The sequence below is a fragment of the Pichia kudriavzevii genome, chromosome 1, assembly GCF_003054445.1.
Source record: "Pichia kudriavzevii chromosome 1, complete sequence".
NCBI classification, from domain to species: domain Eukaryota; kingdom Fungi; phylum Ascomycota; class Pichiomycetes; order Pichiales; family Pichiaceae; genus Pichia; species Pichia kudriavzevii.
The window spans coordinates 418,888-432,574 of record NC_042506.1 but is presented as its reverse complement, the minus strand read 5'-3'; the positions used below and the strand labels follow the sequence as shown (position 1 = coordinate 432,574).

Below are 13,687 nucleotides of genomic sequence, written 5' to 3'. Positions count from 1 at the left end.
CTCAGTTATTTACATCAAATGATAAAGCTAAATCATCTATTGAATTAATAAAATTTGTCCAGCCTCTATCTTCTAAAATTTCCATTATAGGATTCGGCAGCTCAGTTGACTTTGCAATACGTTGATTGTGTGTCCTATCAATATTAGAGATATCTGTAAGTGTGTTGCTGGAACTGTCATTCTCTATCACTTTATTGCATGGTTGAGGCAGTTTTTTTTCAAAGTGGATGCCACTTTTCATGTTATAATCTGAGAGGATTTTAGGGGTAGAATTGGACAAAAGATGGCATACTTTCTTTTGACCCGAACTGAACTCTTGTTGACATAAAAGCATCATCTTTTTAATAACATAAATTCCCCTAGTAGCACCTCTCACAGGTGATGAAAAGGAATACAAAACCGATATTGTTTTCTTTATTAACGGCTGGTACTTTTCAACAAAGTCTGTTTGACTAATAAAATACATAGAGTCTATGATCAAGAAAATTGCAGCAAATGTAGAAATATCGCAAATGCTAAAATAGGCTTTGTGATGAAGGTGCATATTTTGGGAGACAAAAAGTCTTAAGATATATGTTGCACTGTTTAGACATACATGTCTGTTATTTTTAGTCCATTCATTATAAGTCAAAAAGGTGGACATTCTACAATTAACAATCAGAATTTCATGATATGTTATTAACATTGTGTGGAACCTGATTTGCTGAAGACTTTCGTTAGGCATATTGGGGTGCTTCATGATACAATTTCTTTTGATTTCTTCTGACACCTCTTCCAAAAAGGATTCTAATTCAAGGTTTGCCCTTTTTAGGGCTTTTAGTGTTGATTTAGACTGCTCATAATAAAACGACCTTTTGAGTGAAGATACTCTGATCTGAAAGTTCAAAAAATAGGTTGACCAATCAATAATACTTTTGCCTTCATCTAGCCATTTACTTGGAGGAGTAAAAGATGTGTACGTACTCATGTTTGAAAGTGGATATCTATCATGGTCATCATACCAGTCAAATGTTAATAATGTCCACATGTTATTCCTTGCAATTGAATCGCAACTATAGTGAAGACCCAACTTGTACGACAAATAAAAAGAGACGCATAGCAAGTTATTGGACAAAGTCTTACCACTTAGCAGCCCCAACAATATCCGATGAATGTTAATAGTTTGAATTGATTCAATACGTGGATGTGTCATAAATCTTCCTCGGTATAGAGCTTCAAGTGAAGACCCAAACATTGCTTTCGGGTAAATTTCCCAATCTTCTGAAGTGAAGGACAGCAAACTTTTTTCGTTTTCGTTGGTTTGATAAATACCCAAGCATAATAGGGAATACATTAAGCTGAGAAAGAGATAGGTATCACTGGATTTGCAATATTTCTCAGAGAGATGTTGTTCTTCTATGCCAGTTCTTTTCCAATATGAGTTATATTTGCACATAAATTTTTGTCTATCAATAATAGGGTAAAGATAAATTATGTTTAGCCCAGAGTTAATTAGTATGTCACAATCCTTTTTTGTTAAGTTCTGGATCTTGTCTAGCTCAAACTGCCAGCATTTACTCTTTAAGTCTTCGCCTTTGTAAGACGAGTAATCGCTATGTTTGAGCGCTAACCAGTCCTCTGTATCATAACCAGCCTGAATATCCATATCTGATTGTGTTTCAGAAATAAATCCTCTGTCGAATGACCTCTTGAGTTTGCTGATTGTTGTTGAGTAACTCCCCCAATCTTTGCTGAACATTGGATCTATTACAAGGCTCTCCTTTTCAACAAATTGAAAGTGTTCTACTAAAACAAATTTACTTCGTCTAGTATCATTTCCTTCATTGGGTTGTAACGATTTTAAACTTTCTTTATTGTTTACTAGTTTTTGAATGGTGTCTTGTAGTTCTTTGATTTTGTTCTTTAGTGTTTCGTTTTCCCGGGAAAATTTTAATTCACGTTCCTCATTCTTGACTAACATACCATCAAAAATCATAGGATCACGAGTACATGTTTGAGCTTGGTTTCGAGTAATACATCTATCACAGGGTATTTCAAAATTGCATTTAACTTTACGTCTTCTGCAGTTTGAACAAGATTTACCCCACCTTATTGACTTCCTTATATTTTGTTTTGCGTGTTTCTTATCCATGTTTGCAAGTCACGTACACAACTCGGCCTGAAGTGTCTTATTATCTAAATCCTCTTGCCTTTAGAGACCATGCAACAATCTTTCAGAAGTTTTCTAGAGTTGCGGTCCCATACTATAAAAAAATGCTCTACTGCAACAGTGAAGCACCATTGTGTAATGTACCTGATATCGTATGAAAGATAGGGACCAGAGTTCACTATGTCCATTTCCGGTAATCATTTCCGGTGGAAATAATCAACAGAAAATCGACCGCGAAGTATTGTGGTAATCCTTAACGGCATTTGCGAAAGATTTACTTCTGCATGAAACTGCCCCGCCCCGTCTTTTGATACCATCACTCAACCAGTCATGTTCCCAGAACCAGATATTGTTAAATCGTGTCAATGTTGCAAAAAGAAAAAGGTTAAAGTAAGTCTTGTCCTTGTTTCTCTCAGTTAGGTACTTAATACTAACATTTCATACTAACCATCCCAATATATAGTGTACTGGTGAACTACCTAGATGTAAAAGATGCCAAAAATCAGATTTGGACTGCTCCATGAAGGAAAACATCTATTATACGCAAAAAACAGTTGTTTCTCTGATAGAGAAACTTGAAAAATTGAAGTCCGAAGTTTCATTTTCAACCACACCGCCAACAATAGTACATAGATCCAATTCCATGGAGATGGACCATAATTCGGTAAACAACGGGGATTCGGGTCATAGTGAGAGGTGTGGAACTTCAAAGACTACTTCCGAAGTAAACATTTCGGAATCTTCTTCTACTACAGGTTCAGGGAAGGAGAAAAGACAAAAACGGCTAACCATCGAAGATTTATCTGCAGAAGTTGGAAGTATGACTATAACACAAAGCAATGAGGTAAATTTGGGTAGTCTGCCCAGCTTCTTTGGTTCACAGTTTACCAAACTTTTTTTGAGACAGTTGAGTTTGGGTAAACTTGGTGAAATGAAATGTTCCCAAAATGAGTTTGAAAATTTTGACATGAATATATCACAGCGGTATGCGACATTGCCTCCGTATAGGATAACACGATTTGCTGTGCTGAAGTATATTAATTATATTCATGTTCTTTATCCAATATTAGTGCTGCAAGATCTCAAATTGACGGTACTAAAGATGTATTCTTCACCAAGGCAGGTGACATTGAATGAGAAATTCACCCTTTTTCTTGTTATTTCAATAGGTTTGGATCGTGGAGAAAAGGATGAAGAGTTGTCAAGTTATGCAAAACAATTCAAACCTTTGGATTATTTTAACACCGCTTACAGATATTTGGAGGAGATTATATCACAACGATCAGAGAAATCGTTACAGGCTTTATTGTTAGTTATTATTTGGATATTAAATACAACAATAATACAGACAAATTTTGAAGACCTATGGCATTTGGTAAGATTTTCAATGTCATTTGCGATGGAATTAGGAGTGCATAGGTACAATCCTGCTTGGAATTTTGGTGCGGTCAAGAATGAGTTGCGGAACAGGTTATTTTGGTGCACATACATTCTAGATCGTGAAATTGCAATCAAATTTTCAAGAAGTTTATCGTTGAGAAAACAAGCTATAGACACGCCCTTGCCCAAACTAATTGAAGAAGATTATATTATTGATGATAGTTTTGCAACATCTGATGATTTAAAAATATACGACAAAATCCAATTTAGACCTGCTATGCTATTAATTAGTATATCTGAGATATACGGCGATATTCTCGAGAATATATATGTAAAGCGATCTAGAGGTGAGGGTCAAATGACTGAACAGGAATTTATTTCTTACAAAGGTAAGCTAGAATCTTCTTTGAACGAATGGATGGGTCAGGTGAAGGATCAGTTCAATTCTGATTTAGCATGTTTTCACCAATTAAGGGTGAAATATTGCATTGCTTCAGTTTTAATGAACAGGCCTTCTCCCTCAATTCCTAAACCAACTATTGAATCTGTTGTTACTTGCAAAAACAGTTCAATAGCCTGCATCGATTCTTATACTTGGCTAATTGAGCATGGCTATAAAGTAAAGTCGACTAGCGCTGATCACATAATGATATCGTCGTTGTCTTTAGCATATTCCTGTTGGAAAACAGAATCCAATTCTAATGTGCTCAAAGATTATTCCATGAAGATTATAAATATAATTGATTTCATCCTTGAATATTATCCTGCATTTGCAAAATTTAAGAACCTATTCACCATTCTTTCTTCGGTTGTTATTGATGGCTTTGACAATCTAGAGAACACAAAAAAAAGTTCTGCTGAAAGGATCGAATATTTGAAACATCATATTCCCTTGCAAGTTCGACGAATTATCACAGGAATTCAGTATCCAACAATGAACAGCTTCAGCAGAGAGAACTTTACTGAGTTTAATGACCGATTCACTGATGAGCTTTTTGATGTATTCAAGCAAAACACGCCTAATAGCAAAGAATTTGAATTTGTAAGTGAAATGTTTTCCACATAATATATTCATCTCTCTTGAAAACTTCTTCTTTACAATGGTAGGTTTCCGTGTCAAAGTTATATTAAGATATCAACATTCGTGCTTAAATATCTTGGAACGTTAGCTAGTTAATGATTTATCATAAACATACTGTAGTTACCAAAGTTTATAAAAATATTCCAATCTTACAAAACTAACTATGCGAACACAAGTATTGGATTAGTTTCGAATATAAAAAAAGTTACAGTAGATGCAACAATAAAAGCTGGTTTATTAGAATCTTTAAATCTTGCTGTCAATATCAGTGAGGAATGATAAACCCGTAAGTCCCAATTTTGTCATTCAAATCTATATTCCAATTAGAAGATCCAAGAAGGTTTGCTGTACCTTGAATTGCTACCACACATGCGTCGTAATCGCCTCCGTTGGCCTTTATTCCCGTCTCCACAACACGGGATTTCAAAGAGGACCCTATAATAGATTCATTAATAAACCAAGACTTTCCATTGAATCTGTTCTTCAAGTATAACAAACCTGTACGTCCGGCTGTTCCAGAGCCACACGGAGACCTGTCAATTTGTTTCACACCTAATACCAAACAAGACTTCTGATTAGGGCTTACGTTGTCAGAGATGTTCTCTTTATTGTAAACATTAATAAAATCCACACCATGCAACCCTTTAATTTGAGGAAAGTCTTTGCTTCGTATGTCTAAACTTTTCATGGATTGGATTTTCTTTTTAACTTCGGCTCCGAGAGACATCAGTTTCATAGCATTTTGTGATTCGATTCTCAGTATATTTTCAGCAACCTCAGTAAAAAAATTGAAAGCACCATTAAAGACAATATCACCTGTTAATAATCCAATGCTCGTTTGTACTTGAACTTCTTTATAGAGGATGTAAACTGGCGTATTCTTGAACTCAACGTATTCGACTTTGCTGCCATTCCAACATGCATGAGTTTCAATGGCGCCAACGGTGGTCTCCAGAACAATTTTCATTAGGTTTGGCTTTAATGTGTATTTGGATTTATCCACCCAGCCTTGTTGGATTAGCGTAGTAACCAGCGCTATAATTCCATGGCCGCATTGATCGGTATATCCATCCGGATTGACAAATATCACAGAAGCATCGGCATCAATTTTTTCATCAACTGGATCCAGCAAATACCCTCCAAACATGTCGTAATGTCCTCTTGGTTCTCGCATCAGGGTATTTCTTATAAAGTCATAGTTATTCTGTAAGTAATTTCTTTTCTCTAATAGTGATTTCCCCGGGATTCTTTTCGGCAATCCACTGGTTAGAATCCTAAAGGGTTCACCACACATATGGGTTTCAATAGTGGTGATTGCAATCGTGTCCATAATATACTCTTTTCAATTTTGATAGCCCTACTGCTCCTGTTTTATTATGTTTTATTTTATTTCAACTATTGTGTTTGAGAAATAATAAAATCAGAACACCTCTGATGTATATCTATGTATATAGGAGCTGCAATTGGACTTCTCTCTGTTAAGCTTTTAAGACCAGATAAATAGATATTTTCCTAACCACGAAAAACATTTCAGTCCAACGAAGAGTTAAGCGGTTTAAGCAAAATAGCATCACCTTCTCTTGTTCCCTTTTTCATAAAACGCCTTGCTGAAACCGGGATTGTCCTTCCATGTGTTGGATTTGTGGCATTGGAGGTTGCATCGTGGGGGGATCAGATAGGATAAGGAAACTACCGAAAAGTTTCGGTCCTCCCGATCGCTGTTTCCGAGATGGTGGGGGGGAGAGAGAAAGAAAAAGAACAAAAGAAAATGCAAGACTGAAACGGTGTGTCACGTGACTGGAAGCTGGATAGTGTATAAAGTTAAAGAATTTCCATTAAGATGAGAATTTACTGCACCTTGCAGATACATGCAACACTATTGAAAAGAAGGAGGAGATGTGGCCATGAATTCGGAGAGTTTCTGCCGGGCTGGTACTCCATTGTGTGCGAAATATAATGTACATTAGATTAAATGCACATACAAGTTTGCATTTCCTTGTATTTATCATCTATTGCCTTTCTATCTCATAGGACCATACTGTAAAGAGAAACCTGCACCCCATACTAGAGGATTCACTTTACTGTGCTTTAGATAGTACGATAAAGGTGATAATTTGTTCTACTTTCCTGAAAAAAACGAACCTTGAAAACAGCTGAATATTCTTTGCAGATGGAAACATTGCTGAATAACTTTACTCCTGACTCATTACGTCCGTGTTCGAACTGTAAGAAGAAGAAAGTGAAGTGTGTAGGTACGGCACCTAGTTGTACCCGATGCAAAAAATATGGGTTGTCATGTGATCTTTCTGATAATGTTCTTTATAGTTATAGCTCCATTGAAACAATTATTACTCAAATAAAAGAGCTGGAAGCGATTCTGGAATCTAAAAGGGTGGGATCAAATAGCAATCTGACTACATTGGGTTTGCCAAACAACACCGAAGTTACCGATGAGTCGAAAACCCCTGAATCAGTGCACAAGGAACCAGAAACACTTGATGAATTGAGTGATGAGGTTGGAACGTTGACCACATCAGGTAACGACGATTTGCAAGGCAAGTATATTGGTGCTGCAACAGGCTCTAACTTTGCCAAGGCATTCTTGAAGCAGATGCATTTACAGAAATTAGATGATTTGAGTAATATGTCCTCTTCTGACTTCTCTGGGTACGATCATGTAACATCACTCGGCTCGACATCATGTTCCCCATTACCACCGTACAATGTTGGTAAGATGTCATTAAATTTTTACATGGACACAGTACACCCATGCTATCCTGTTTTTGTATTGAAGGACTTCCTTGAAGTTTTTGAAACTTGTTACAAATCTCCACAGAGTTTAACTTACCATGATAAATATGTGGTTTTCATGGTAATTGCAATTGGTTTTGAAAGAGGTGAGAAAGATTGTGAGATTGCCAAACATTATAATCAATATAAACCCATTGAATTCTATAATACGGCTTTTAGGTATTTGGAGAAAACCATAACTAATAGATCAATCGATAGTTTACAGGAACTATTGCTATTGATGATTTGGAAACTCAATACCGATGTATTTAAAGATGATTATGGTGACTTCTGGTATATGGGAAGATACTTAATAGCGTTAGCTATCGAATTGGAACTCCATCTTACTAAAAATCTTGAAAACTTATCTGAGAATAAAATCGAACTTCGGAAGCGGCTTTTTTGGTCTTCCTTTTTACTTGAAAGGGGCAATACTGTCAAATATGGTAGAGGTTTGACTATTAGGATGCATAATATTGAAATTGGAAGGCCATCAATGATTAAAGACGATACCTTTGAGTTTTATGCTACCATTGATGATAGGAGTGACTTTGTAGGTACAAGGAATTCGTTTTTTAAGAATTACAATGTAATTCATTTGACTCCGTGTCTGTTATCAATCGAATTATATGAGATTTATGGTGTGCTATTAGAAACCGTTTATATTTCAAGGACTAAGGGCTCAACTCCCAGGTTAGATATGAATACAATAATTGGCTATAAAACTGAAATAGAACGATCAATATCATCTTTGCTAATTCGCATTGAATCTGAATTGCCGCATACTTGTCTATTTTATCATGAACTCAAAATCAAGTCTTATATTGGATCCATCATTCTACACAGACCCTCCCCTTCTTTTCCTAATCCAAATGACGAGTCTTTAAAAATTTGTAGAGACCATTGTTTGCAAGCAGTGGAATCTTTCAAATTTTTAACAGCAAAGGGATCCACATGGAAGACGAAACCCGCTTCTTTACATGACTTAGTTAATATTGGATTAACTATGATATTTTGTTGCTGGAAAATTGAAAAAGATTCCACCACTCTCAAAAGTTTCTCCTCTATCACTTTGAATGTTATGAATGACATGATCGACTTTTATCCTTCCTTTATCAAATTTAAGAATCTTTACATTGTTATCTCTGCAATTATCATCAAGTCTCTTGATGAGAAAGAACGTTTATCTCAAACTCCCACCGATCCAAATAATATATTCAATGATGTCCCCTCACCACTTCAAAACTTGAAACAAAATTTAATATTTCAACAGCAATGGCAGCCACTAAATCCTCAACTAAATGAACGGCAATATTTGAATAATCAATTTCTACAACATCAACAACAACAAGAGCAGCAGCAGCAGCAGACTGGACAACAGAATCAGTACCAACAAACACTATTTGCATCCCAAAGTCAGTATGAACAACTTCAGCGAGATCAGCATCTACAACAGGAAAAAGAGCCACAACAACGGCATAAGAAGCAACGTGTACAGCATCCTCAAGAATTGACAAGCTTCTCGGATCATTCTAATGTGTATACCGAACAGAATACTTCAGATACCATGCCAAATGTTGAAACACGACATCAACCACGAGCATTCCCATACCTAAATATGAAAAAGACATCGACTTTTACTCCCAAAAATAGCACATTGTTTGACTCCTCGATGGATGCGCAATCACCGCATGGTACGCCGGCTTATCTGACAAGCAAATTGCCTATGAAACCGTCCTACTTGGCACAAGAAAGGAATAATGGTAATGGAAACAACAATGTACAGGTACAGCAGCAGCAACACCTACAACAGCAGCAACCATTTATGAATGTCGATCCGTACATAAGCAATACAACAATGCCAGACGGAATGGGTACAGTGGATCCAATGACACAAGAGTTATTTCAAGATATATTTAATAAATATTATTTTCAGGGTAATGATTCTATTAAAGAGGATATCGATCAATTATTTGAATTTCAGAAATTTAACTGGCTTTAAAAGCACCCAGAAGGTATGATGTGAAGTGACATATCCTCTTCTTTAAGCATCAAAAAAAAAGTAGCCATGTTTATTAGTGTACACAAAACGAGACAAAAAGTCGTGATAAATTCTATAGAGTAAGAGATTATAAAGTAAAGGTTTTTTTTATTCCATCATAACGTAAATTTTCAAAAAGGAAAGGGGTATCATCCATCATCTTCTCAGAGAGAGCATATCATGAGACATGCCTCTATTTAGTATATTTTTCACTGTTTCATCATTTGAAGTAGCAACGTTAGGAATCATCAGATTTCTCGAGGAGAGAGTGTGATTCATATAGTTACCAAAATCATCATTATTAATGATAGATTTGATAGATGGTAATACCGTCTTATTATTGGTAGTGGTATTTTGAGGGTTCAACTTTGGTGAATGATGAGGCGTTGAAATTGGTGTTGAAGAAGGCGAAGATACATGAAACATGGGACGAAGGGACGAATTTTTAGGAGAATTGGGTCTTGATCTTTTTGTTGGACGTTCATCAGAAATTGAGAGAGATGAAGGTGTGCTATTCAGCATTGTAGATAATGAGAATGTTGAATTATAAGGAGTGTTACTCAACCTTGAGAACGAGCCGTACCTTGACAAAGGCATGAATGATTTGTTATTGAAGGAGGACAACGTAGTAGTGCTTGATGAAGCGCCAAAGGAAGAATCCAGAGAAGCCAATGAGTTTGTGCTGTTTGTTCTGGATGAGGAAAATGATTTATTCAAAGATTGACTAGCCGAATATGGGGAAATTAAAGAGGGTGGAACTGGGGGCATTTGGGTATTTGAGGGAACCTGAAGTGAAGGCTGTGGATAATATGATGGCAAAGAATTAGCACTCAAGTTTCTCACTAATAATGGTTTTGATGCATTCAGCTGATGGTTGGTACTAAGAATTGGAGGTAGGGACATTGGAGACACCTTTTCATTGTTGAGCATTATTTGAGGATAATGCTGCTGTTGTAAATCCCTTTCCTGCTGTTCCACCTGTAGTCTTTGTCGCTGATTTTCTAGTTCTTTAAGTTCCTTTTCCCTTTGCAGTCTCATACGTTCCTCTTGCATTTGCAATTTGGTTTTTCTTGGTTTCCTCTTCTTCCTTACTGTTGGATTGGTATGGATTCTCAAATGTCTGGTTAATTCATCTGATCTAGAGAACCTCTTTGGACATCCCTCGAAGGTACATTTGTGAGGCTTTTCACCTGTATGGGTTCTGATGTGCCTCGTTTGGTGTTCTAAACGATGGAAGGATTTATCACACATCGTGCATTTGTAAGGACGGTCGTCTTTTGAATTGGACGACCTAGTTGAAGTAGCCACCTGCATTGTTAAATCGCTAAAGCGTTGATTAGAAGGTATAGGAATGAACACAACTCAAGAAGAAAAAGAGATGGAACAAGTTCAAAATCCGGGAAAAGGAAAAACAAACCACAGAAGGCAGAAAGGTAAGGAAAAAATGAAGGTCAGAACGGAAAGGAAAAACAAACCACAGAAGGCAGAACGGAAAGGAAAAAAGAAGGTCAGAACAGAAAGGAAACAAGGATAAACATAGATGCGGAGGATAAACATGTAACGGAGGGGGGAAGTGGTATGCTTTATATATCCAGCTCACTTCAATGCAAACCTTTGCAATTTGGCACAACTACCCCATGGAGTGGGAACGAGGTTTTTCCGGAACGTGGCAAATAGTATGCATTTTCCCCCCGCAATTTTTCGGTTTTCGGAAAATGCGCCAGACATAAAAAAAAAACAGAAAAATGGCAAGTTTTTCCAGCTTCCTGGCCGTGTTTTTCCACCAAGCCCACCCGGGGACCTCTCCACCGAGCCATACGTAGTGTTACCGGCATATAATTGTGTGTCCGTTTTGGTACCCCAGAAAAAAACAAACACCACAAATCACCTTACATTACTTCGTATCACTGCATCTTGTTCCAGCCACACTTTTGCCAGAGCATAGGAACAGTAATATGAATTACAGTACTGTCCAATTTACTGTAGTACATATACAGTTAGCTTTTTAAACCAAAGCAGCCCCTGCTTTTTGTATCTGCTCTCCAGCTACAAGTCTAAAACCCTCTACACTAAGGTATGCTTGTGCATCTATTGTACATGGGCGCTGCCGGAAAAACTTTTCCATCGTAATATCACCTTAGAAATGGTAATAGGAAAATAATCGGGAGATCCTTCCCATCCCCGCAGGGTTTTTCCAAACCATCCATTGGCCCATACCAAAATGATCGGCCTCGTATGGAAATCCGCGCCTATTGGATAAGTACAGGTAAACGCCATAAAGGACAGAGTCCAAACGGGTTTCTTCCCCGGGTGGTAATGCCATGCAAGGTGGAAAAAAAAAGAAAAAAAAAGTTGCCTGTCCCATTAGAGGAAGCGAGAATTTTTCCGGCACCAATATAGTGTACAAGTGTGGGGAGGTCAAGAAAACGGGTGGAGTTTTTCCGGTGGATCCATTGGTAGTACTAGTATAGCCATTTTTTTCCTCTCCCCCTCAAACCCACACTCCAGCTGCTGGCCATAGCAATTATGATCTCGCATTTTGTGACATATATGCGTATCCCGGCTTTGCTGAGTCTCCCTTTCCTTGTCTCGACGCTGTTCTCCCGGGGTTTTGCAGCGTGGAGATTCCATGTTCAGAAACCAACTCTCATCCGGTGTGTCAAATGTAGGAAAAAAAAAACCTCCATTGGCTAAATGCAAAAAGGTGTAACCAAAACTACATGTGTTGACACGTTTCCATATGTGTATAGTAACGTATTGGGTGGAAACCTTAACACACATGGATGCACCCTATATACTACAGCTAAGTCTCCACACACAGTGACTCTTTTTTGTTTCTTTTTTCGCACAACCACTAGTAGAGGTTACTATGTGTTTGAAAGAAGGCATTGTCCTTCCACAATTCCACATCTTGCAGTTGAGGCAGGTGGAATGGAAGAGATCAATGTGCTATTGTTGACAAATACCCCCCCCCCCCCCCCTTAGAGGCGCTCCAAAGGGTGTTCCCAGGGAGAATGAACCACCCTTTGCTTTGATAGTCACACGCCACATATACTCACTGACTCTCCCATACATCTTACATTTCAGAGTTTGCTCTGCTCGGCAAGTCCTAAACACATAGAAACAAAAACGGCCGCAACCAACAGTTCTCAGCCACGCCATTGCATCTCCATCTTCATCGCCGTCGCGTCGGCGACGACAACAACAGCAACAACAACGGCGACGGCGACGGCGACGGCACTGTCTTAGGAGCTGGTGTGTCACGTGATGTGTCCAACTCGGAGTAATTGACGGTTGTAGCTAGTAAGACCGAACCGACCTCAAGACGCAAACAATCAAAAAAAAAAATAGTAGGTATATTTACGTAATTACACCGACACTTGAAATTTCAAACTACACTATTTTTCTCCTTTCCTTGTTGTCTCTAATGCCAATGTGCAAAACTCGCTCTATATGCGCGCCATTTATTTCTAGAATGAAAAAATAAAATAGACGGCATCAAGGTAGAGGGAAAAAATAATGCAGGGAGCCCACTCTATGAAGAAAAGCAAATATCGGCTCAACTTGTAATTTTAGTAGTAAATAGCGCCAAATAGTGCCAAATAGCAGAGAACGCGGGAAATAACGGAAGACGGCGGAACCGAGTTGGCATGGTTTTCTAATGGATGTCTCCAATTGGCATGAACTTCATGACTACTATTTCCATCAGGCAACGTTGCAGCGTATTATTACAGATCTTCCCCAATTCCCACATCTGAAATCCCATCATATCTCTTTTTATTTAGGATAAGATTGAAAAGTTGCCTGTATTTTTTACTCAATCATGATGTATAAATGATAAGTCTATAGATGGAGGGGGGGGATTGTAGGAGGCCCCCCCCCTTCCTCCTTCCTCCTTCCCCTTCCCTTTTTCTATCTAATGTTTTCTTCCCAGCGGTAATGAATATGAACGCGCGCATTACAAACATTATAGAATGCACCGGAATTTCATTGGGAAACAAGAAGTTACCCTTTCCGGTAATAAAGGAGAAAAAGTGAATTCCCCCGAACCTGTTTTGCTGGAGTTAGGGTGAAGCGGTTAGTTCAACATTTTCAAGCAGAATTTCAGTGTCAAACATGCACGTCAATGAGGAAGGGGAAAGAGTGAAAGAGAAAGTGAGAAAAAGTGAGAGAGAAGCGCCTGTTGGTGTGTGCATGTTAGGATTGCTTGACTTGTTTGGATCTCCTACTTTTCTTCCTTTTCTTT

At 37.9% G+C, this 13,687-nt stretch overlaps 4 protein-coding genes across 4 annotated transcripts; 1 reads left to right on the top strand and 3 right to left on the bottom strand.

The window, feature by feature from the left end:
- Position 1: 1 nt before the first annotated feature.
- On the bottom strand, positions 2–2,131 carry C5L36_0A02010 (uncharacterized protein; the record flags this gene model as incomplete). Its single annotated transcript, XM_029463213.1, has 1 exon — positions 2–2,131. The coding sequence occupies one exon, from the start codon at positions 2,129–2,131 to the stop codon at positions 2–4; it is 2,130 nt and encodes a 709-aa protein (XP_029319073.1).
- A 2,744-nt stretch (positions 2,132–4,875) lies between these two features.
- C5L36_0A02000 (uncharacterized protein) lies at positions 4,876–5,940 on the bottom strand (the record flags this gene model as incomplete). Its single annotated transcript, XM_029463212.1, has 1 exon — positions 4,876–5,940. The coding sequence occupies one exon, from the start codon at positions 5,938–5,940 to the stop codon at positions 4,876–4,878; it is 1,065 nt and encodes a 354-aa protein (XP_029319072.1).
- Positions 5,941–6,780: 840 nt separating this feature from the next.
- C5L36_0A01990 (uncharacterized protein) lies at positions 6,781–9,402 on the top strand (the record flags this gene model as incomplete). Its single annotated transcript, XM_029463211.1, has 1 exon — positions 6,781–9,402. The coding sequence occupies one exon, from the start codon at positions 6,781–6,783 to the stop codon at positions 9,400–9,402; it is 2,622 nt and encodes an 873-aa protein (XP_029319071.1).
- A 195-nt stretch (positions 9,403–9,597) lies between these two features.
- C5L36_0A01980 (uncharacterized protein) lies at positions 9,598–10,755 on the bottom strand (the record flags this gene model as incomplete). The annotated part of the gene is made up of 1 exon (XM_029463210.1): positions 9,598–10,755. The coding sequence occupies one exon, from the start codon at positions 10,753–10,755 to the stop codon at positions 9,598–9,600; it is 1,158 nt and encodes a 385-aa protein (XP_029319070.1).
- Positions 10,756–13,687: the final 2,932 nt, after the last annotated feature.